Below are 24,649 nucleotides of genomic sequence, written 5' to 3' on the forward strand. Positions count from 1 at the left end.
TGACTCTGAGTATATTTCATCGCACCTCTTAAATCACATGGGACAACAGCTTAGGGAGAGCACTATATTGCCTGCTGGGCCTCCCAAGAGAGGTTCGACCCCTATAAGGTCAGAAAGGTCACATATTTCAGCCCCCTGTTTCTTATGGAAAACAGCCAACCACCGAATCAACTGGCCAGGATGGAGACTCCGAAGATGGAGTTTCTTTGCTGTAGCTTGTCACTGAGTCCTATTCAGGCCAGAGGTTAAAAGAGAATTTAATTCTCTCTCTCTCTCTTGCTCTCTGCGTCAGTGGTGCTTGGACTGGGGCCAGAATCCCTCCCCCTTCTCTCTCTGTCCCATCCCCAAACTCAGGGGAAACGTTGAAAACTTTGCAGCGATCTGTATGTCGAGGGAGGAGGAAGATGAGAAGAGGCAGGGCTCTGGTCGCTGCTACTGTTGATGTCAAAATTCCTCTCTCCTACCTAGCGCCATACACAGCCTCAGCCAGCCTTTCCTGAATTTGGATCTCCTTCATCCACTCTCTCTCTCCTCCGCCCCTCCCTCTTCCTCTCCGCCGAAGAACATCTCCCGGGCCACGGCAGACCAAATCATGGCTCTGCCAACTCTCTGACCACCACGTCCAGTCTGCAGGCCAGGCGGCTGAAGAATCCCAGAGGGGAGCAGAGAGCGAGGAAGACCAGCAATACCTGCGTCTTCAATCCTGCCAGCTTCGCGGCTGCCTTTTACCTCTTGGGGATTCAGCTGCCATGGAATCTCAAAGGATCTGGCCAGGCTGAGTGCCCAGGCTGCATCTGTTCTGTCGCTGCAGAATCTCCGTGAGTTTCCACTTTCCTTCTTGGGTCTGTCTGAGTTCCCTTAGTCGGTGTCCCCTTAATGCTAAGGAAGACAGTTCAGGTGTCTGCAGCTGTTGCAGCTTCGCATTTTCATTTAAACAAGCTGTTATCCCCTCCTCTCAAAGTAACTTTTATGTAAGAGTTCTGGTGGTGGATTTTGAAAGTGATGCTCTGTGCTTTTGGAGAGTCACATCTCTGTCCTGGAAGGGATTTTCTCCCTTGTCTAAGGCAGGGTTGGCTGTAAAAAATATACAGCGGTACCTCGGGTTAAGAACTTAATTCGTTCCGGAGGTCCGTTCTTAAGCTGAAACTTTCTTAACCTGAGGTACCACTTTAGCTAATGGGGCCTCCCACTGCTGCCATCGCACAATTTCTGTTCTCATCCTGAAGCAAAGTTCTTAACCCGAGGTACTATTTCTGGGTTAGCGGAGTCTCTAACCTGAAGCGTCTGTAACCTGAGGTACCACTGTACGAGTTACAAGAAGGGATTTCAGACATGCTCAGAAGAACTCTTATTAGCATGGCTCAGGGCTCAAACTGAGGGGAAAAGAGCCCTCGCTTGCCCCTGCTCAGATTAAAAAGTGCTTGCAGGATGACATAGTCTTTATTTTTTATTTTCCGTTTTTCAGGCTTCATGGGATTATTCGTAGCAGACATTTCCGTTGAATATTATGTCAACACTTATAGGTATTTCACGTTTTACTAGTCAAGAAGCAGCAATCAACTATGTTTTACTCAGAGTACATCCAACGAAATGCATAAACATGCCCAAGTTAGGTCCATTTATTTCAATAGGTCTACTCTGACTTAAAACTTAGTTCAGCGCTCATTCTGTGTCCTTGGTTTGTTGTACAACTTTTCTCCTGACATGAAGCACATGTGCAAACGTGCTTGGGAGAACTAGCATTTTATTTGGAGGACTAGCATTTAAAATTCTAGAAGCAAGCTTTTGAGTCAAACAGGGCTCTTCAACCAGGCTAGATATTTATTTATTGTTTGCTTGTTTTGCGGACCACAGGGTAATGGGATATCACTTTCCTGGGCTACTGAATACTTGCCCTTAATACTGTATCCCAGCCATTTCTGGATTAGCAATTTCTGTGCTTCTGGCTGTCATGCATATAGGAAGAGCCCTGTGTGACTCAAAAACTTGCTTCCTGCATTGTAAATAAACACCAGATTCCCAAACAAAGATGCTTTCTCTTTCTTGTATCATGAAACTGACACAACTGCTAAGGCTCTGCTTATCCCCTAGTGTTTCTCAGCCTTTGTTGGGAAGACCCCCAAATGCATTCATATACAGTACAGTGGTACCTCGGGTTAAGTACTTAATTCGTTCCGGAGGTCCGTTCTTAACCTGAAACTGTTCTTAACCTGAAGCACCACTTTAGCTAATGGGGCCTCCTGCTGCTGCTACACCACCGGAGCACGATTTCTGTTCTCATCCTGAAGCAAAGTTCTTAACCTGAGGTACTATTTCTGGGTTAGCGGAGTTCCGTAACCTGAAGCGTATGTAGCCCAAGGTACCACTGTATTCCATTTGCTAGAAACATGCAGGTATAATGTGGGAAAGAGTTAAAACAGTGCGTTTAACCTTTCATGTTGCCCAAGAAAGTATTAATTAAACCCAAACGGCCTTTGGATGATGTTTATATGAGTTTAGTTGGCGAACGTGTGGAGTTTTGCTTTTCTAGGGCACAAGTCCTTTGTGGGACTCATCCATAGAATCATAGAATGGTAGAGTTGGAAGGGTCCCAGGGGTCATCTAGTCCAACCCCCTGCAATGCGGGAATCTCAACAAAAGCATCCCTGACAGATGGCCACCCAACCTCTGCTTTAAAACCTGCAAGGAAGGAGAGTCCACTACCTGCCGTCTGTTCCACTGTTGAACAGCTCTTACCTGCAGAAAGTTCTTTCTAATGTTTAGCCAGCATCACCTTTCTTGTAATTTGAATACATCAGTTTGGGTCCTACCCTCTGGAGCAGAAGAAAAGTGGCTTGTTCCATTTTCCATGTGTCAGCTCTTCAGATGGACAAACTATATATTTTTGCAGGGTGGGGGGTGGGGGGAAGACGATTTCATTATCAAGGAATGCAAGTCCAATGGAATTGCAGAGTTAAATTATCAAATCATTAATTCTAGCATGAAGGGGGCCTACAAAACAATATAATTTGGCATCTGAACAATTGGCATTATAATTTGGTACTATATGTATTATAATTTGGTATTGTGACAATGAGGCTTTTACTGGGTTATTGCAATTGAAAACTAACAAAAAGTATTACACTAAAAAAAGGAAGTCCAATGGAATCATGAAAACGAATGCTTTGAAGTTGCAATCCGGAATATATATTTTTTATTGACTTAAGAAAATTATACAGACAGGAAAACGAAGACATCTAAGTTAACATTGCCTTCTACCGATAATAAATAATAATAACTATTACAATAATGAAAATACTAAAAGTACATTTACTTCCCCTTTTGAACTTCTAGTCTGGTTACAATATATTACTATTCTATAAGGATCTATTATATCCTTTGCTGCCCCATATATTATTTTATTACCCAAATTCCACCTAACCCTCCCCTCCACCCCACTGCTTCCCTTCACCTGTGTGAGATCTTCCCAACATAATATTTTTTTCTAGTTGCTTTAACAAAATAAAATAACATGAAAACTGATAAATTATAATTACTTGTCCTTAAACGCTTAACAATTGCCTATTAAGAGTTCTGCTTTAACACCCTATTTCTTCACGTATTCACCTATACATTCCCATTCTGTATAGAATTTTTGATTGGAGCAGCCCAAAATTCTTGGATTTGTTTGTACAAGAGTGCAAAAGATCTCCTAACTTGTACAGAAACCATTGATCCTCAGATGAGAATCCCCACCCTCCTGGCAAATCTCCCCCAAATTTCTTTCCTAAAGGTAAAGGTAAAGGGACCCCTGACCATTAGGTTCAGTCGTGGCCGACTCTTGGGTTGCGGCGCTCATCTCGCTTTATTGGCCGAGGGAGCCGGCGTACAGCTTCTGGGTCATGTGGCCAGCATGACTAAGCCGCTTCTGGCGAACCAGAGCAGCGCACGGAAATGCCGTTTACCTTCCCGCCGGAGCGGTACCTATTTATCTACTTGCACTTTGACGTGCTTTCGAACTGCTAGGTTGGCAGAAGCTGGGACAGAGCAATGGGAGCTCACCCCGTTGCGGGGATTCGAACCGCCAACCTTCTGATCGGCAAGTCCTAGGCTCTGTGGTTTAACCCACAGCGCCACCCACGTCCTAGCTAGGTCTATAATCATTGGCAAGAATGGAGTGAATTAGTGGGATGGGGTGACTTATGCAAGCTCCTTTCTTTCTCCAGGATCGGATAGAGCAAACAGAATACACGAGAGGTCTCTATAGGATTCTTCCATCCTCTCCACCTCTGCCCATTTTCGGTTGATCGGTGGACTATGGTGACAGGGAGATGCTGGCCAGGAAGAGCATCATCCCCGAAGAGTATGTCCTCGCACGGATCGCGGCCGAGAACCTGGGCAAGCCGCGCGTCAGAGACCGGCAACAGAAAGCCCGCTTCATCGCCAAGAACGGGGCTTGCAACTTGGCTCACAAGAACATCCGCGAGCAAGGGCGCTTCCTGCAGGACATCTTCACCACCCTGGTGGACCTGAAGTGGCGCCACACACTGGTCATCTTCACCATGTCCTTCCTGTGCAGCTGGCTCTTCTTCGCCATGATGTGGTGGCTGGTGGCCTTTGCTCACGGGGACATGGACAAGCCATGCACAACCAGCGAGGACATCAATAGGTGGAAGCCTTGCGTCACTTGCGTCAGGTAACAGCGACAATGATCGATTACATTTCTTGCCACAAGCAACTCAAAGCAACTATACGAAAAGCAAAAGGAAAGCCGTACATTGATTAAAACCAAGGGGGAAATACACCAGAAAAATTAAATACAGTTGTACCTTGGAAGTCAAACGGAATCCGTTCCAGAAGTCCATTCGACTTCCAAAATGCTCAAGAACCAAGGCGCAGCTTCTGATTGGCTGAAGGCAGCTGCTGCAGCCAACCAGAAGCCGCAATGGACGTTCGGGTTCCAAAGGACGTTTGCAAAATGGAACAATCACTTCCGGGTCTGCGGCATTCAGGAGCCAAAACGTTTGTCTTGCCAAACGTTCAACTTCCGAGGTACGACTGTACATTTAAAATGTTGTGAACCGACCTGAGATCTAAGGATGAGGGGCAGTGTACAAATTTTAACAACACCACACACACACACACACACACACACACACACACACACACACACACAGATTTACAAGTCCATAGATCATTATCATCCAAAGTCCTAGCTGAATGATTTTGCCTGGTACCTAAACATATCCAGTGTTGGAGTCAAGTGAGTCTCCCTGGGGAGAAGAAGAGTTTGGAATTGATATCCTGCTTTATCACTACCCGAAGGAGTCTCAAAGCGGCTAACATTCTCCTTTCCCTTCCTCCCCCACAACAAACACTCTGTGAGGTGAGTGAGGCTAAGAGACTTCAGAGAAGAGTGACTGGCCCAAGGTCACCCAGCAGCTGCTTGTGGAGGAGCGGAGATGCGAACCCGGTTACCCAGATTCCAAGTCTACTGCTCCTAACCACTACACCACACTGGCTCTCAACTGAGCGGCCACCACAGAAAAGGCCCGCTCTCTTGTTGCTACCCTCTGGACTTCCCATAGAGGGGGCACTTGAAGAAAAGCCCCAGTTGATGATTGCATCCATCCACCTTCTCCATGCCATGGAGAATTTTACAAAAATATTCTATCTTGTTGCCTCTTACTCACCTTTTCTCTAAAAGCTCCCCTCCCCACTGGTCTCCCAGAACCAGAAGAGGCATGAAAAGAGCGGAGGAGATATTGGTGACAGGCAGGCACAGTCTCTGATTGCTTGGGGAAAGCCCTGCAGAGGAGGGGACTTAGCTAGCTATGGGGAGGCAGGGACCTTCAGTCCAGCAACTGCTTCATGGGGGCAAGACCTGCCAGAGATGAGCCGCTGTGCTCATTAGGCCTGACACTCCTGTGCAGATCATAATTTTGCTAATAAAGAGTTAACTCCATCTTGCATGGTGTGATTTACTGCTGGCTCATTCCCGGCGGTACATAAGTTTCAGTAATGGATAACACGAGTCACCCTTCATACAGTATTTGATAATGGTGTACATTGTTTCCCCTCTCTCCTTTCCCTTAGGTCTTTCACCTCCGCTTTCCTCTTCTCTATTGAGGTCCAGGTGACCATTGGCTTTGGAGGGAGGATGATGACCGAAGAATGTCCCATAGCGATCACCGTACTGATGCTCCAGAACATTGTGGGCTTGATCATCAACGCCGTCATGTTGGGCTGCATCTTCATGAAGACGGCGCAGGCACACCGGCGAGCCGAGACCTTGATATTCAGCCGGAACGCGGTCATCGCCGTACGCAATGGCAAACTCTGCTTCATGTTTCGGGTTGGGGACCTGAGGAAAAGCATGATCATCAGTGCCTCGGTGCGGATCCAGGTGGTCAAGAAGACGACCACCCCTGAAGGAGAAGTCATCCCGATCCACCAGCTAGACGTCCCGGTAGACAATCCCATTGAGAGCAACAATATTTTCCTAGTGGCTCCTTTGATTATTTGCCACATCATTGACAAGCGGAGTCCTCTTTACGACATCTCCGCCAATGACTTGGCCAACCAAGACCTAGAGATCATTGTCATACTTGAAGGTGTGGTGGAAACCACTGGAATCACCACCCAAGCAAGAACGTCCTACATATCCGAAGAGATCCTCTGGGGCCACCGCTTCGTGCCCATCGTAGCGGAAGAAGAAGGGGCCTACGCTGTTGACTACTCCAAGTTCGGCAACACAAGCAAAGTCGCAGCACCGCGTTGCAGTGCCAAGGAGCTGGATGAGAAGCCTTCCATCCTCATCCAGACCCTCCAGAAGAGCGAGCTGTCACACCAGAACTCCCTGAGGAAACGCAATTCCATGCGGAGGAATAACTCCATAAGGAGGAACAACTCCATGAGGAGGAATAATTCGTCCTTTGTGGTGCCCAAGGTCCAGTTCATGACACCGGAAGGAAACCAGAACTTGCTGGAGACATGACAGGTCTCGAGCAATCCCACACCCTATTCTGTAAAAAAAAGACCTCTTAAGACATTTGTGTTAACTCGGTGTAAAAAATTAATGGAGCTGGGAGCTATTTATTATGTGCGAGCACCAGGTCGAACCCAACGAAGCAGGAGTAGGGGACGTGTTGCCCTCCAGATGATGTCGGACTACAGTTCCCATCATTCCTAACTTTTGGCCATGCTAGCAGGGTCTGGTGGGAGCCCAGAGCCCCACAACACCCGGAGGGCCATAGGTCCCTCACCCCTGAAATAGAGAGAAACACTGTAATTGTAGTGTAGTTGTCACTGACATGGTCTACCAGAGCCAGGCCCACCTTCCAGCATGTGTACCATTCTAGACCGGAGAACTTTCCTCTAGACTAGCCTTCCTCAGCCCAGTGTGCTTCAGGTGTTGCAGGACTTCAACTCCCATCAGCCTCAGTCAGCATGGCCAGTGGGCAGGGGTGTTGGGAGTTGTAGTCCAACAACATATGGAGGGCATCTGGTTAGACAAGATGGCTCCATACAAAAACACAATGAATCCCTTCAGGGGTTTTTAAGCTCTTCAGAGACTAAATTAGGCCAGTGTCAGGAGGGAGCCAGCAATAAATCACAGAGTAAGTGAAGTTAACTCTTTATTAGAAGAAACAGGATCTGTTCAGGAGTGCCCCTATGAGGCAGTTGCAGAGACTAAAGGTCCCTGCCGTCCACAGCTGCCTAAGTCTCTTCCTCTCCAGGGCTTTCCCCAAGCAATCTGAGACTGCGCCAGCATGTCTGCCTTTGCTCCTCACTTCATGCCTTCCTGGTCTTGGAAGACCATCAGAGAGGGGAGCTTGCTCCAGGCGAAGTTCAAAGTTCTGGCATTTCTGTAAACAACCCTAAATGACCTAGGGTACTTCTTGAACCAAGGATTTGGATCCAGCCTTAGAATTATGCTTAAATCAACAGGACTTGAGTAGAATGAACTGAAATATTTACCATGCCCCTGCAGTGATCAGAAGTGGGTGGAAAAAGAGGTGAGGTAAAATTCACTTCACTATGTAGTAAGATTCTGTGTAGGGTACGTTTACCAGCAAATACCACAGTTATTGTCATTCAAATCTTTTTTTTAAAAAAAAAGAAAATAATGCACATCAGAAAACTATATTAAGAACCTCAGCATATGTAGATCTTCTAGTTGTCCACTTCATAAAGACAACCTCTTTAAATAAAGTTTTTCCCCACTTTCTTTGTTGTGATGTGTAATTATGTTTAGGTTTTATGTCCTGAAACTCTGCCTATGTCCCTCCATGTCAGTTGGCTAGCTAGATGCTCACTTTGGATCAGTGAGATCTGGAACTGTGATTGAGCCAACTGATGACAAAAAGAGACAGCCATGAATCATAACAATATCAGGACCGCAGCATCATTTCTCTAGGCCTGGTTCAAACACTGATTTTTCAAAATTCCACTATATATATTGTTATGGGGGTGGTGGCTATCCAGTGAGTTTTAGAATCAAGCACAAGAAGCTATTGAGCCAGTCAGACATTTCTCCTTATCAGGAAATCGCCTTAGCTGGCCAGCTAAGCGCTCTCATCAGCATCTTAAAGATGCTGTGTTGCCATAGCGACAGCTAAGTGATGGTGATCTACAGGAGAGTGGGATAGGCATTTTCCCCACCTGCCTTCACCTGGCTAGATGCAACATTAACCTAGGATGGGGAACAATAGGTCACGGAGGGTTTTTGTGTGTGAGAGAGAGTGTGTGTATTGGCTGATGCTGGAAGCTGGATACACAGAGGATTGTCTCGCTCTGTGCTGGACCCAAAGCTATGTCTTTGAGATCCCTTGGAAACCTAACGGGGAGGGAAAGAAAGGTCTGTTGAAATGTCAATGCTGTAGCCTCAGGTTCTCTCTCTGTGTGTAAATAAAACCATATATCCTAAAGGCACCACAGTCTCCGTTGACCTTCATTCCAAGGAAACCGAACCCCAGGTAAGATCTGGAACCACTGAAGTCTCTCACTACTCAGAGATTTGGGATGCATGGATAGATCTAGCTATCACAGGAACATAGGAAGATGCCTTCTACTGAATCAGACCATTATTCCATTAGTCTAGCTCAGTATTGTCTACACGGTCCTCCCTGAGGATTGAACTGGAGACCTTTTGCTTTAAAAGCAGATGCTCTACCGCGGACCTATGGCTAAAAAATATAAGCTCTCCATGTTGCTTACAGGCCATTAGACACTATAAGCAAGGCAAACTTACAAAAACCAAGCAAACAGAAGACACCTCACAAAAGGAAAATGGGCTGGGAGGGAGGAGGAAGTATGCAAGATATAAGTTATTGCTTCCAAGCTCCTTTGATGACCAGCTGGGGAGGAAAACGTTGAGAAGTGGAGGAGCATAAAGTACCATATTTTTCTCTCTATAAGACGCACCAGACCTCAAGACGCACCTAGTTTTTGGAGGAGGAAAACTAGAAAAAAAATATTCTGAATCTCAGAAGCCAGAAGAGCAAGAGGGATCACTGTGCAGTGAAAGCAGCAACCCCTCTTGCTGTTCTGGCTTCTGGGATAGCTGCACAGCCTGCATTCGCTCCATAAGACACACACACATTTCCCCTTATTTTTTAGGAGGGAAAAAGTGAGTCTTATAGAGCAAAAAATATGGCAGTTGTTTCTCGGCTCTGCCAATGGATAGGCCCTGCATCCCTGTTCATTTCTCCATTGGTTGGGGAGGTTGGATGGGGGTTTTGTGAGCTGAGACTCCTGAATTGCAGGGGGTTGGACTAGATGACCCAAAGGGTCCCTTCCAACTCTAACAACTCTATGATTCCTCAGCAGAGCTGGTGGTGGCTCTGCATCAGCATTTTGTTCTTGCTTTGTTTTTCCAAAACAGGCCAAGGAAAGCCTTGCCAGTTTTGAAAGAAACAGAATAACTGATGGATCTCCCTTCGCTTATTTATGCTTTGGCTGCCTGGCTTATATTTATAGCCAGTTGCTGAAGGAGCTTGCTACGCCCTCTAACTGTGAAGACAGGTGACTCCATGCTGAAGGAAATGGCAAAGTCCAAGCAGAGGGTCTCTTAGGAAAAAGAGAGAAGGATCCACAAGCTCCTGGGAACCCTAAGGTATATGGAAGCACAAATCTGAAACCTTTTAAAAATTAAATCTAAGGGGGGCAAAAAGAACCTCAAAACAGCCCCATGAGGACTGAGCATACTCAGTAACCACAGAATGTGTGTCAGTGAGGGAGGTGGGAAGTTAAAAGGAAATGAGGAGGGATGGAACGGAGTATCTTGAAGACGGGCCTGGCTGGCTGGAACCCTGAACAGGAGTGCTTTTATTAGAAGGATAAAGGTAAAGGTACCCCTGACCATTAGGTCCAGTCGTGACCGACTCTATGGTTGCTGTGCTCATCTCGCTTTATTGGCCGAGGGAGCCGGTGTACAGCTTCCGGGTCATGTGACCAGCATGACTAAGCCACTTCTGGCAAACCAGAGCAGCGCACGGAAACGCCGTTTACCTTCCCGCCGGAGCGGGACCTATTTATGTATTTGCATTTTGACGTGCTTTCAAACTGCTAGGTTGGCAGGAGCAGAGACTGAGCAACGGGAGCTCACCCTGTCACAGGGATTCGAACCACCAACCTTCTGATCGGCAAGTCCTAGGCTCTGTGGTTTAACCCATAGCGCCACCCGCATCCCTATTAGAAGGATATGCAGTGGCAATATTTGTTGCTGCCCCTGCTTTCCTACAGATATTACTTATACACGAGTGACAAAGGCTCATTAGATGTGGTTCTCTGTCAGTTCCACAGTGCACACTAGATTCCTGAGGCTGAATTCATTTACTCACATTCTGGGGACTGTAAATCATACCAGCAGCATGGACTCCCAGTGTCCCTGGGATCTTGGTGTCCCAGAGTACAACGCTATTTATCTTTCCTTCTCACTGCCAGTTGGATGGCAAACGCTGTTGGAGCCATAGAGATATAAAAACAATGCAGTAACAAACCTCGTTGCCTGGAGATGGAATTTCCTTTCGATTGGGATAAAGCAGAGGGAAGAAATCACAGGAACCGGGTCTCAATGTGGCTCTCCAGACTTCCGTATCTGGCCCTCCATATCTGGATTGGATAAAGGTAAAGGGACCCCTGACCATTAGGTCCAGTCGTGGCCGACTCTAGGGTTGTGGCGCTCATCTCGTTTTATTGGCCGAGGGAGCGTATAGCTTCCGGGTCATGTGGCCAGCATGACTAAGCCACTTCTGGTGAACCAGAGCAGCGCACGGAAATGCCGTTTACTTTCCCGCCGGAAGGTATTTATCTACTTGCACTTTGACATGCTTTCGAACTGCTAGGTTGGCAGGAGCAGGGACCGAGCGACGGGAGCTCACCCCGTAATGGGGATTCGAACCGCCAACCTTCTGATCGGCAAGTCCTAGGCTCTGTGGTTTAACCCACAGCACCACCTGTGTCCCAACTTTTGTGTCTGGATTGTCACTTTTTGAAATATTGTAACCCTAGGCTGTCCTCTTCTGATGTGGATTGCAACCAGCAAACCACACAAGAAATGTTCGACAGTGGAACAGTCTCCCTTGGGAAGTTGTGGACTCTCCTTCGTTGGAGGTTTTTAAGCAGAGGTTGGATGGTCACATGCCATGGAAGCTTTAGCTGAGATCCCTGCATTGCAGAGGGTTGGACTAGATTCTATGATTTCAACTTGCATGATCTACTTACTCAAGGCTGCCCCAAGACATTTTGCAACCTGAGGCAATTGGCAACACAGTGGCCCCCCTTGTACAAAAGCTTACCAAATTGGCAGCTGAATCTTAATTCAACACTGGTGCATGAGGGCAGCTTAGGAGGCCCAGGAAAGGTCATGGGCCACCCAACAGCATTTGCTACCTGAAGCGGCTGCCTCATTCTACCTAATAATAGGGTCAGCCCTGTAACTATTGAATAACACATAGAAACAGAGGAATAAGCTTGCATAAACTAAAATCTACTATGTTGGCTTCAGTATTTCTGCTTTTTCTTCATCAAAGCAATTGACTCTGAGCTTATCACCCTTCCCCATTCTGGGGGTCCTGAAAACTATGGTGATGGTGTCCTTTGTTTTCATCTAGGGCAGCCTTTCTCAACCTGTGGATCCCCAGATGTTGTTGGACTACAACTCCCATCACCCCTAGCTAGCAAGGCCAGAGCTCAGGGATGATGGGAGTTGTAGTCCAACAACATCTTGGGACACACAGGTTGAGAATTGCTGATCTAGGGCAATGTTAATCTTTGCCCAGCCAGGAGGCTTGTCTACATCAAAAGGAAGAGATAAGTAGCATAGTTAGGAGTATCATAGGACAAAAGACAGCATTGCTTAAAATGGAACATAATGTGAATGGGGCAGTTGCATTAAAACAGGCCCATAAAACTCGTGACACTCTACATGCCTGGTCCCTTGGCCAAATATAATAAATCTCAAGTAGTTTCAGACATCTTTGCTTGCTCTTTCTTTATGCGAGTCCTAAAAACAGCTTCAAAGCGGCTAAATTTTGTCCCACTCCAGATGCTGTGTTTATTGTGATGATTTGCGCTCATGATGGTATCTGGGCAGTGATACTCAATCCCCTTTCAATACTGCTTGCACCTGCAAAAGTTTTGGGATGGAAATACTGATTAATTTCCAGTGCATGCACATGAAAGCTCATACCAATAACAAACTTAGTTGGTCTCTAAGGTGCTACTGGGAGGAATTTTTTAATTTCATTTCCAGTCAGTGCATGTGCCATAACCTCCTGCTAATATCCTGTGACTTTTTATACCATGAGAGATCCAGGGTTGTTGTCATCCCAATTTTGCCCTGATATAGTTCAAGAGAGCCAGTGCGGTGTAGTGGTTTAGAGCGATAGACTCGTAATCTGGTGAACCGGGTTCGCTTCCCCGCTCCTCCACATGCAGCTGCTGGGTGACCTTGGGCCAGTCACACTTCTCTGAAGTCTCTCAGCCCCACTCACCTCACAGAGTGTTTATTGTGGGGGAGGAAGCGAAAGGAGATTGTTAGCCACTTTGAGACTCCTTCGGGTAGTGATAAAGCGGGATATCAAATTCAAACTCTTCAAACTCTTCTTCTTCTCCTCCAGACAGGGTGACATTAGGGAAGCAATGCAAAACCAACGAAGAAGAATGATGTGTGGACAGTCCAGTATAAACCCACCTCTAATGCACTATTGCAGAGCCCATGATTTTTTGCAGAATTCAGAATGGAGGAGAAATTCAGTTCACACTGACAGGCAAACCTACCAAATCTGCCCTTTCCGAAACAGGACGAGAACTGAAATCCAGCCATGCTTAGAAATTCACATTTCTCTAAATTTTGCAGTGCAGTTCTCCAGCTAGGTAATATCCAGCTAAATGCATGCGCTAAGCTGGAGTATATAAATGCATGCATCCGTGAAAATAAAAAGTGAGTTGTAGTAGGGGATATTGCTTTGCAGCATTGCATACAAAAGTGAAATTCAGGAAATTTGCACTAAAGTACTGATGAATTTTCATGAAGAATATATATCTGTATCTATAACTATATCTCTATATATCTCTATAGATAGATAGATAGATATAGATATATCAAACTTATGTGGAAATACAAAGAACTGGATTTAAGACTGGAAAAATGAGAAACTGATAGAAACTGAAATGGTCAGATTCTCCCATCCCTATTCAGAATGCACATGGGGATATAGCAAGAGAAGATCAGAAAATATTCCTCTGCCACAGGAGCGGCAAGGATCCTAATTGCTAAAAACTGGAAAAAAGAAATTGTGCCAACAAAAAAGGAATGGTAAGACAAGGTGTTAAAGTATGTTGAACTGGCTAGATTAACAGAGGCAATTGGAGATCACACTAGACAAGAGTTTCAAACAGCATGGGGAAAATGCAGAGAATACTTCACAAAACAGTGCCCTAAAATACATACCTGGACTTGTTTCGATTAATGTCTGCAGGAGACTTTGTGCATATTTAAGTTATAATTAGAAAAATCTTAATAATTATTCATAAAGGAAACAGTTTATAAGAAGTAAATAAGGAGGCCAGATCCAGGATAAAGGAAGTCTTTTAATTGGTTGTTTGTATTGTTGTATGTTATGCTTGTTGTCTTTGTCCATGGAGTTTTCTTGGCAGGGATACTGGAGTGGCTTGCTGGTTCCTGCTCCAGGTGGATCATGTTTGGTCAAAACTCTCCACTATGACCTGTCCATCTTGGGTGGCCCTGCAGGGCATAGCTCATAGCTTCTCTCAGTTATTCAGGCCCCTTAGCCACAGCAAGGTGACAGCAGTCACGAAATTAAAAGGCGCCGGCTTCTTGGGAGAAGAGGAATGACAAACCTAGACAGCATCTTAAAAAGCAGAGACATCACCTTGCCAACAAAGGTCTGTATAGTTAAAGCTATGGTTTTCCCAGTAGTGATGTATGGAAGTGAGAGCTGGACCATAAAGAAGGCTGATCGCCGAAGAATGGATGCTTTTGAATTATGTTCCTGGAGGAGACTCTTGAGAGTCCCATGGACTGCAAGAAGATCAAACCTATCCATTCTGAAGGAAACCAGCCCTGAGTGCTCACTGGAAGGACAGATCCTGAAGCTGAGGCTCCAATACTTTGGCCACCTCATGAGAAGAGAAGACTCCCTGGAAAAGAGCCTGATGTTGGGAAAGATGGAGGGCACAAGGAGAAGGGGACGACAGAGGACGAGATGGTCGGACAGTGTTCTCAAAGCTACCAGCATGAGTTTGACCAAACTGCGGGAGGCAGTGGAAGACAGGAGTGCCTGGCGTGCTCTGGTCCATGGGGTCACGAAGAGTCGGACACGACTAAATGACAACAGCAACAACAACAAATGTTATGCTTATTGTATTTCTGTATTGGGGGGGTTATGTTATGTTGTAAATAAAATTGTCAATAAAAATTTAATTAAAAAACAAGAACAGAACGCACATGGGGAGGGGGAGAAACCACCCAGTTTGGAGGGGCCAGTTTCTCTATAGCTGGCAAACAGCTGTAAAGATTCAGTCCTCAAATAACTTTATCTATGGAGCTACTTTAGAACAAGCATCTCAAGAACTGCAAACTTAGAGTAAAACTGCTCATGGCCCATGACAAAACAGCATAGAGAAAAGTGGATTCAAGAGACAATACTTCTTTATTCTTCTTCAGAAAACCTGCAGTTCCTCCTTGAGAGCAGCCAGTATTTTTAAGAGCTGAAAAGCACTTTGGAAAGAAAATCTGGGCGCTAACAATCAGAATGGATGTACAATTTTCTTCTACTTCCAGCTGAGCCTCAAAACAGTCCTGTAAACTCCAGCTTCTGAATATAACCATAAAGATGTATTTTGGTGATTAGGAATCTGCATAGTTACAAATAGGGCGCCTCGTTGAATTGAATAATTTCAGGTACTGTACTTTGTGATGGCAGAATCGACAACACTAATGAGATTAGTAATGGGTCGAGAACAGAGGCTGAATGGACATCACATCTGCATAAGAACATTGTGATTCTATTTAGAATTGGAATTGCCTTGATGTTGCATGTAGGGCCCAATCCCCAGCAGCTCCAGGTACGGCTGGAGTGAAACTCCTGGAGAGGCGTAAGTCAACATCGTGTCTTTCAGATGCTGTAGGGACTATACAATTCCCAATAGCCCTGGCAAACATGGCCAATGGTCAGGAATTATAAGAGCTGTAGTCTCCAGCAACATCTGGGATGCCACAGTTTAGCTACCCTGATGTATAATAATAATAATAATAATTAATACCCCGCCCATCTGGCTGGGTTTCCCCAGCCACTCTGGGCGGCTTCCAACACAATATTAAAGTACAATAGTCTATTAAACATTAAAAGCTTCCCTAAACAGGGCTGCCTTCAGATGTCTTCTAAAAGTCTGGTAGTTGTTCTTCTCTTTGACATCAGGTGGGAGGGCGTTCCACAGGGTGGGTGCCACTACTGAGAAGACCCTCTACCTGGTTCACTGTAACTTGGCATCTCGTAGTGAGAGAACCGCCAGAAGGCCCTCAGCACTAGATCTCAGTGTCTGGGCAGAATGATGGGGGTGGAGACGCTCCTTCAGTTATACTGAGCTGAGGCCGTTTAGGGTTTTAAAGGTCAGCACCAACACTTTGAATTGTGCTTGGAAACGTACTGGGAGCCAGTGTAGGTCTTTCAAGACCGGTGTTATGTGGTCTTGGTGGCCGCTCCCAGTCACCAGTCTAGCTGCTGCATTCTGGATTAGTTGTAGTTTCCAGGTCACCTTCAAAGGTAGCCCCACATAGAGCGCATTGCAGTAGTCCAAGTGGGAGATAACTAGAGCATGCACCACTCTGGCGAGACAGTCTGCGGGCAGGTAGGGTCTCAGCCTGTGTACCAGATGGAGCTGGTAGACAGCTGCCCTGGACACAGAACTGACCTGTGCCTTAGACAAAACTGAGCTAAGTGGACCAATGATCTGGTACTATAAGGCAGCTCCTTTTATCCCTGTGGGTTGGACCAACAGACTATGTAACTCAGAGAAGAAGGGGCTGTGGCCCTCCACATCAAACTAGAATTGGGGAGATTCATGTTTAAATCCCTTCCCAGTGATGGAGCTCTGTAAAGTTCCTTGCGTCAGACACCATCTCCCAGTCCTTATGTGTATATAATTTTTATTAAATTTTCTGTTTTACAATTTAGAATACTCATTTAAACAACCTTAAGAAATCAATGACTTCCCTTCTTCTCTTTCCATGGTTCATTTTGCATATCACAAATCCCTGCATATTTTACGTAAACTAAACCATTCAGTATTCCATTATTACATCCATCACAACTTATTTACACTGTTGGATTTATCTTAATGCTGCCAACGTTTTCAAGTGTACACAATTGCCCCCCCATATATTCAATAAACATTTTCCAATCTTCTTTAAATGTATGTTCTTCAGGTCCACAAACTGAGCATATTCCATCAGTTTAAATTGCCATTCTTCTTTAGTTGGGACCTCACTCATTTTCCATTTTTGAGCTAACGAAACAGGGGCCACACCACCATCTCCCAGTCCTAACCATCCTCGCAGAGTTGTTGTCAGGAAGAAATGAGCAGGGGAGCAATAGGTACACGATCCTGAGTTTCTTGGAGGAAGGGGTTGGATTAACAGCAGCAGCAGCAGCAACAACAACAACTTCTTGAGTCACGCCCTGAAGAAGTTGTGGCGATCACACAGGGTCCCTGGACTTTTAACGGTCTATTGATCCCTGCGCCACCACTGTGCTCGCTTCCCCGCTGCCACCAACCAGTTACTCTCGGGTAAAACACTGAGTCCACTCAGTTCTTAAAAGTGAACCAAAAAAACAAGTTTATTTTACAAACATTAACAAGTTTATGGTTTCTCGGATAATATTTCTGTTAGTATCTTAACTTTAGTTTCTTTACCAGCCTATACCTTCCTAATACCTTCCGACTGATCATCTCAACTCCCCCCAAAAACCTCTGTGCTTAAACCTTATACACAGTTAACTCCGCCCCTTGGGTTCCCATTGGTTAGTCCTTTTACAATTAGTTAACCCTTTCCTTATGAACCCAGTATGATGTCACACACCTAGGAGGGTAAACGCCACAGAAGTCATCCCAGCAATGCATATTCTGTGCTGGAACACTGCTCAAAAATGCTTGGATGAATTACAAGTGCACTGCCTCTGAGCACGTGTAGAGTGTTTGTCCCTCTTGAGTGAGCAACTGCAGATAGCCCTTGAAGAACAGGCTAGGCCACATGTCGGCATCTGTCTGTGTTGAGAGGCAATGGGGTACGCCTCGAGGGGTGAAGTCAAACCACTACACTAGCAGTACTGAAGTGACCTCCCCAGGACAAAAGTTGGGACAGTGTGTATGGAGGTGTGTATGAAGTGACCCTCTCGGCCTCCCTCATGTGGTCCAGAGGAAAGCAGCGCAATTGGTTTGGCACCAGCTTGGCCACAGCAGTTGCCGGAAGGAGATGTACTAGACAACACCCACATCTTTGGGACTCCACTGAAGATTTGTGTAGGGTTTACTCCTGAGCTTTTTCTTCTCCTGAAGTTCTCTGGTAAGGCAGTGGAGGTTTAGCATCAGAATTTTCCTTCTCCTAGATGGGCTCCCTCATTCCCTCTACAGCACCTGCAGAAACTGCCTTCTTGACCATTGTGTGATGGCCTGGGACTCAGGCTTGGACTCGGAACCAGAGGAGTCTCGGCCCGCACCGGATCCTCGTATCTGAACCGAGTCTGGGGCCTGATTCTGAAGAGCCCCAGTCTGCACAGGTTCCCCTGCAACAAGCACCAGCTGGGCCAAGTCAGGGGCCTGAGCCTGCCCTGGCTCCAGATGCAGGGATTACCTTGTTGCCCTCTCCTGGGCAATCACGTGCAACTGCTCCACTACCAGTTGGGTCAGGAGAGGCTGAGGCGGCTCCTGGGTCTAGTAACCCACCGACATCTCCCGAGCTGCAGAGACTCAGGTCTGAGAGAAGGAGAGACCTGAGTACTCGCAGGAGGAATGCTCGCCTTCGGGCGAAACAGGGAGGTAAGTCACCGGGTGATCAGGACTAGCCGTTACCCTGTCAGAGATAAAAGGCTGCCAGACCCCACCCCAGGTTGTGGGAGCAACATTGCTGCTTGCTGGAACCTGCCTGTTACCCTGTGCCTGACCTAGCCTGGTTTCCTGCCTTGGCCCTGTCTGACTGACTCCTCATGGAATCCTTGGATTTTGGGACCGGACCTGGACCGCGTTGCTCAGGTTAACCCCGGGGCCCAGCACACATTGGACCCACTATTGGTCTTGTCCGCTCAATCTGCCGGAGCCTGTCTTCACATTCAAGGGAGGTCCCTAACTCCCTGGGGGTTTGAGACCTGGTTTAGCCAGCCAGTCAAAGCTATTCCCAGGATGTGGCCAAGGAGCCACATGAGATGCTGAGTGCAGGATGGGGACCAAAGGTGGAAAACCCCAGAAGGAGCACAATGTGTCCCCTACCAGAGGTTCTAGCCCTCCCCTAACTCCCTATGCACCCCGTACAACACATCTACATCAGGCGATGCGCTATCCAGCAAACCGCTCCTCTTTTCAGAAAATTAGTGCTGTTGACAGAGCGATTCTATGTGTGTCCTATTGAGTCCAGTGGATTTGACCCCACTTAACAGATACAGCATTTCCACTTCAAAGAGCTTTGCCAAAACCAGCAGAACTACAAAGGCATCCAAAACTTGCTTAGCTCGCTCAGTTTTCAGCAGCATGCTTGGGTGGTCATTTCTTAGATTTAGAGTTTCTTTTCCAAGAGATGATTCAATAAATAGTATGAAATACTGGTCCTTCTCAGTCACACATAAGTGTTTCTAAATGAGGGTCTAAAGAGAGACTCATTGCAGCCGCTCCGATTCAGTAAGTTATGGTAAACCATTCTCCTCCTGTTTCCATCCTCGGAGGGTAAGGAATATTTAATCATTTGTAAGGTAACAGCAGGCACTGCACTGAAGTTCTCATTTTTCCAGCGCATCGTGATTGTATATGTTAGGAAATACTTTCCTACTCCATTTTCAGCAGTAAATTCCTTCAGATTCACTAAGCAGTGTTGTATATCTTTAAATCAACAAAATAAGCTGTTTTGCTCTGCCTTACCGGGGTGGAAAATATCAGGCTCCGAGGCCGCAGATAGAGGACAGAGGAGTGTGTGAGTAGTTGCAACGTTTGGGAATTTTTACTTAAAAGAAAATATGAGCGAGAGGAGATATTATAGAGGTGTGTAGAATTATACATGGTGTAGGGAAAGCGGGTGGAGAGAATCATAGAATCATAGAGTTGGAAGAGACCACAAGGGCCATCGAGTCCAACCCCCTGCCAAGCAGGAAACACCATCAGAGCACTCCTGACATATGGTTGTCAAGCCTCTGCTTAAAGACCTCCAAAGAAGGAGACTCCACCACACTCCTTGGCAGCAAATTCCACTGTCAAACAGCTCTTACTGTCAGGAAGTTCTTCCTAATGTTTAGGTGGAATCTTCTTTCTTGCAGTTTGGATCCATTGCTCCGTGTCTGCTTCTCTGGAGCAGCAGAAAACAACCTTTCTCCCTCCTCTATGTGACATCCTTTTATATATTTGAACATGGCTATCATATCACCCCTTAACCTCCTCTTCTCCAGGCTAAACATGCCCAGCTCCCTTAGCCGTTCCTCATAAGGCATCGTTTCCAGGCCTTTGACCATTTTGGTTGCCCTCCTCTGGACACGTTCCAGTTTGTCAGTGTCCTTCTTGAACTGTGGTGCCCAGAACTGGACACAGTACTCCAGGTGAGGTCTGACCAGAGCAGAATACAGTGGCACTATTACTTCCCTTGATCTAGATGCTATACTCCTATTGATGCAGCTCAGAATTGCATTGGCTGTTTTAGCTGCTGCGTCACACTGTTGGCTCATGTCAAGTTTGTGGTCAACCAAGACTCCTAGATCCTTTTCACATGTACTGCTCTCAAGCCAGGTGTCACCCATCTTGTATTTGTGCCTCTCATTTTTTTTTGCCCAAGTGCAATACTTTACATTTCTCCCCGTTAAAGTTCATCTTGTTTGTTTTGGCCCAGTTCTCTAATCTGTCAAGGTCATTTTGAAGTGTAATCCTGTCTTCTGGGGTGTTAGCCACCCCTCCCAGTTTGGTGTCATCTGCAAATTTGATCAGGATGCCCTTGAGTCCATCATCCAAGTCGTTGATAAAGATGTTGAATAAGACCGGGCCCAAGACAGAACCCTGTGGCACCCCACTAGTCACTCTTCTCCAGGATGAAGAGGAACCATTGATGAGCGCCCTAAAGAGAGAAGTTTTCTCTCATAATACTAGACGCCATTGAAGCTAGAGTTGCCATATTCCCAAAAATGAAAATCTGGATAAAGTTATTGAGCTTTAGAAATATCCCCCCCAAAAAAAAAAAAAATCCCCCAGACATATGGGTGCCCTGTTGAAGCTGAATGTGAGAAGATTCAGGAGAGATCTAAGAAAGTACTTATTCAAACCGTGCATAATTAAACTACAGAATTTGCTCCCATGAGATGTAATGGTGGCCGCTAATGTGGATGGCTTTAAATGGCGATTAAAGGTAAAGGGACCCCTGACTGTTAGGTCCAGTCGTGGCCGAGTCTGGGGTTGTGGCGCTCATCTTGCTTTATTGGCCGAGGGAGCCGGCGTACAGCTTCCGGGTCATGTGGCCAGCATGACTAAGTTGCTTCTGGCGAACCAGAGCAGCGCACGGAAACGCCGTTTATCTTCCCGCCACAGTGGTACCTATTTGTCTACTTGCACTTTGACGTGCTTTCGAACTGCTAGGTTGGCAGGAGCAGGGACTGAGCAACGGCAGCTCACCCTGTCGTGGGGATTCAAACCGCCAACCTTCTGATCGGCAAGTCCTAGGCTCTGTGGTTTAACCCACAGCACCACCCGCGTCCCAAAAGGCGATTAGACACTTGTAAAATACATATGTAACACACAATAGGTTTAACAGATTAAGGGCCATGAAAACTAAGCTATTGGGATGCGGTTGTTAAAGTAACAGTGACATAGCCTGTGTTGTGGCACGTTCCATTCTTGAAGGACTGCCAGACATCTTTAGTGGCTTTTTGAGGACAGTTGGATACTTAGTGAGAGGAAGCAACCAAGTGCGGGAGAGTGGCCCTGTTACCAGCTGGGTGGCAGGGAGTGACTGAGTGGCCGCGGACCAACCAGGAGTGGCCAACTGGTGGTTCAGCTGAGAGACTGACCTACTGAGCAGTGGAACAACTGAGGGATTGAACAGTGGCCTGAGCAAGCAACAAAACTACTCACCCAGTGAGCTGGCAGAACGACAGACCGAATGACCAAGTACCAACCAAGCGGTCGGTGTAGTAAATGGCAGAATGACTGACCCAGCAAGCAGCAGACTGGCCAGGCAGTGGAGTGACCAACTGGATGGCCGAATGAGCAGTAGGGTGACCGACCAACTAAGGTCCGATTCACCAAGTGGCTGACTGGCCAAGTGAATTGCCGAGCAAGTGAGAGAGGGGTGGAGCGACTGACCAAGTGAGCAGTGGACTGACTGAGCAGCAGTGTAACTGACCAGTTAACTGACCAACTGACTGGGCAGCCAGTTGAGCAGCAGAGTAACAACGCCAGCTGTTGCTATTCCATGCTCCCCCTCTCTTTTGAGGTAAAGTACATTGTAGTTCTGAAATTAAGAAAATTACTCACAAAGAATTAACACAAAAAGCCACATTTCTCTAATCATGTAAATGTGGCTTTCTTCCCCAGGGTCTTTATTTCAAAGATGAATAAAAAAATTTATAGAAACTTCAAGTTTTAAAAAGCTCTCTCTCTTCTGGTAATGAGCACAGTTACTAAAGGGTGTGCAATGATTCTGAGGCATAATAGATGTCCTACTCCATTTGTGTAGGCTTCAGTTGGGTGTCACTGATAATTCAGAAGGTCCCTGAGAGATAGAGAGAACATGTTCTTACCTTCTTTTCACATCACTGGGGATGCAGAGGCAAGACATCCAAACTGAGAACGTACAGTTAAATTGTGTAATACTACTACCCAGGCTCAGCATTTAGAGAACCGAAGGCTGACATTTTAGAACATGGCAACACGAAGCATCACTGTACTTACCTCCTTTTACCATACGAGAACAAAATACCCATCACCTGCAGGGAATGAGCATGGAGTTACTTGACCATTTGTGGTTGTCGATCACTGTAGCTCATGAACGTTCTTAGAAGAGTAGGAATCCTGATCAATCAATACATCTAGCTGGTGGTATAATGGTCTGGGGTTGAGGCAGGTCAAAGACTGCACTATATTTGCAGCAGGATCTCTGCAGGGTCACTGCCTCCATTGTCCCAGACCTGCCTTGTTGTTTAGTCGTTTAGTCATGTCCGACTCTTCGTGACCCCTGGATCAGAGCAGGCCAGGCACTCCTGTCTTCCACTGCCTCCCGCAGTTTGGTCAAACTCATGCTGGTAGCTTTGAGAACACTGTCCGACCATCTCGTCCTCTGTCGTCCCCTTCTCCTTGTGCCCTCCATCTTTCCCAACATCAGGGTCTTTTCCGGGGAGTCTTCTCTTCTCATGAGGTGGCCAAAGTATTGGAGCCTCAGCTTCAGGATCTGTCCTAGTGTGCTATGAAGCTAAGAATTTGAGAACACTGAGAACACAAGGTGTTTCTGTTCCAGAAGAATGGTGCCAAAGTTCTGTTACATGCAATGTGACTTCATGGAAAACACAACTTGAAGTCCCTCCCAAATGAGATATTGGAGCTCTCCAACTCATTTGCCCATGTAGGTACATAGAAAACAGTAGAAAGGCAACACATGGAGTTCTGCAGTTCACTCCCAATTATTATTTATTGTATAATTATAAGATTATTGTATAATGTTGAGATCCAGCTCCGAGGGCCTTCTGGTGGTTCCCTCACTGCAAGAAGTGAGGTTACAGGGAACCAGGCAGAGGGTCTTCTTGGTAGTGGCACCGGTCCTGTGGAACGCCCTTCTGTCAGCTGTTAAGGAGATAAGCAACTATCTGACTTTCTGTCAGATGTTAAGGAGATAAGCAACTATCTGACTTTTAGAAGACGTCTGAAGGCAGCCTTGTGTAGGGAAGTTTTTAATTTCGATGTTTTACTGTGGTTTTATAACTGGGCAAAATTTGTCACTTGTCCCACAGATCAGCCTCCATACCTGAGCACTGGGAAATAGTCAATTAGCACCAATTTTCAAAAAAGGATCTGGGGCGAATTCTGTTAATCACAGCTTAATGTCTGTCTCAGGAAAACTAGTAGGAAGTATTGTTGAAGAGAAAATAAGGAAGCAAATTGGGGAGAGGCAATTAGTCCTTTTTATTATTCCTAAGCGCTCTGAAGCATTTCACTTCTCAGAGTCATTGAGCTAATACTCTGGGGGATTTTGTCTGCGTATAAATCAAATGACATACGGCTGCGGTAGAAAGGTTCTCACCCGCCACAGAAGAGGGCAGGTCGCCAACTCCCTTTGACGACAGCTTGGTGGGATTGCTGTGGAGCAAATGTCTTGAGGATTGAAGGCTAAATCTTATCTCCTCAGAGACGTGGTGGGAAGCACTCACAGCCGGACAATACCAAGGGTTGGCCCTGGTCATCTGGGCTAGACTGTACAGTGGGACATCCTTCATTTAGGAAGATAAAGAAAGCTTTCCCATGACCTACAGGCAACAGTGTGAGACAGAGTGGCAGATGTTTCATATTAAAGAAGTTGGACAACTGATGTCAACAGCCACAAAATCTCTGCTTCAAAATAAATAAAGTAGGATGCTACATGCTGCTGTGTGTGGGAGAAAGAGGTTACATGCTATGAAAAATCATGAGATTAATTAGATTGGGATAAGTGAACATCTCTGGGGGGCATTTATGTTGACGGATTTCAAATAGGGTTGTTTTTTACAAATCAAAAAATATTTAAACAAGAGAGGGTGGGGGAGATATTATATTCTGGTTTCAAGGCAGAAAATAAATACTATGTGTTGGGGGGGTATGCGATAATGGGTTCCTTTTTTCAGCCGTGTCATTTCAGATTTCATGTCAGGAGCAAAAAATATTCCAGTCATAGGGATGGGGGCACAAATTCAATTCTGTTCACATTTAAAGGTGA

At 46.1% G+C, this 24,649-nt stretch overlaps 1 protein-coding gene and 1 long non-coding RNA gene across 2 annotated transcripts; both read left to right on the plus strand.

The window, feature by feature from the left end:
* Positions 1-342: 342 nt before the first annotated feature.
* KCNJ8 (potassium inwardly rectifying channel subfamily J member 8) lies at positions 343-8,208 on the plus strand. Its single transcript, XM_082239157.1, has 3 exons — positions 343-818; positions 4,206-4,675; positions 6,076-8,208. Exons 2-3 carry the CDS (start codon positions 4,311-4,313, stop codon positions 6,974-6,976), a joined length of 1,266 nt encoding a protein of 421 aa, XP_082095283.1. The 5' UTR covers positions 343-818; positions 4,206-4,310; the 3' UTR covers positions 6,977-8,208.
* A 15,028-nt stretch (positions 8,209-23,236) lies between these two features.
* On the plus strand, positions 23,237-24,317 carry LOC309541940. Its single transcript, XR_014224015.1, has 2 exons — positions 23,237-23,305; positions 24,086-24,317. It is a non-coding gene; the product is annotated as an uncharacterized lncRNA (long non-coding RNA).
* Positions 24,318-24,649: the final 332 nt, after the last annotated feature.

This window comes from Podarcis vaucheri (assembly GCF_965113315.1).
Source record: "Podarcis vaucheri genome assembly, chromosome: 10".
NCBI lineage: Eukaryota > Metazoa > Chordata > Lepidosauria > Squamata > Lacertidae > Podarcis > Podarcis vaucheri.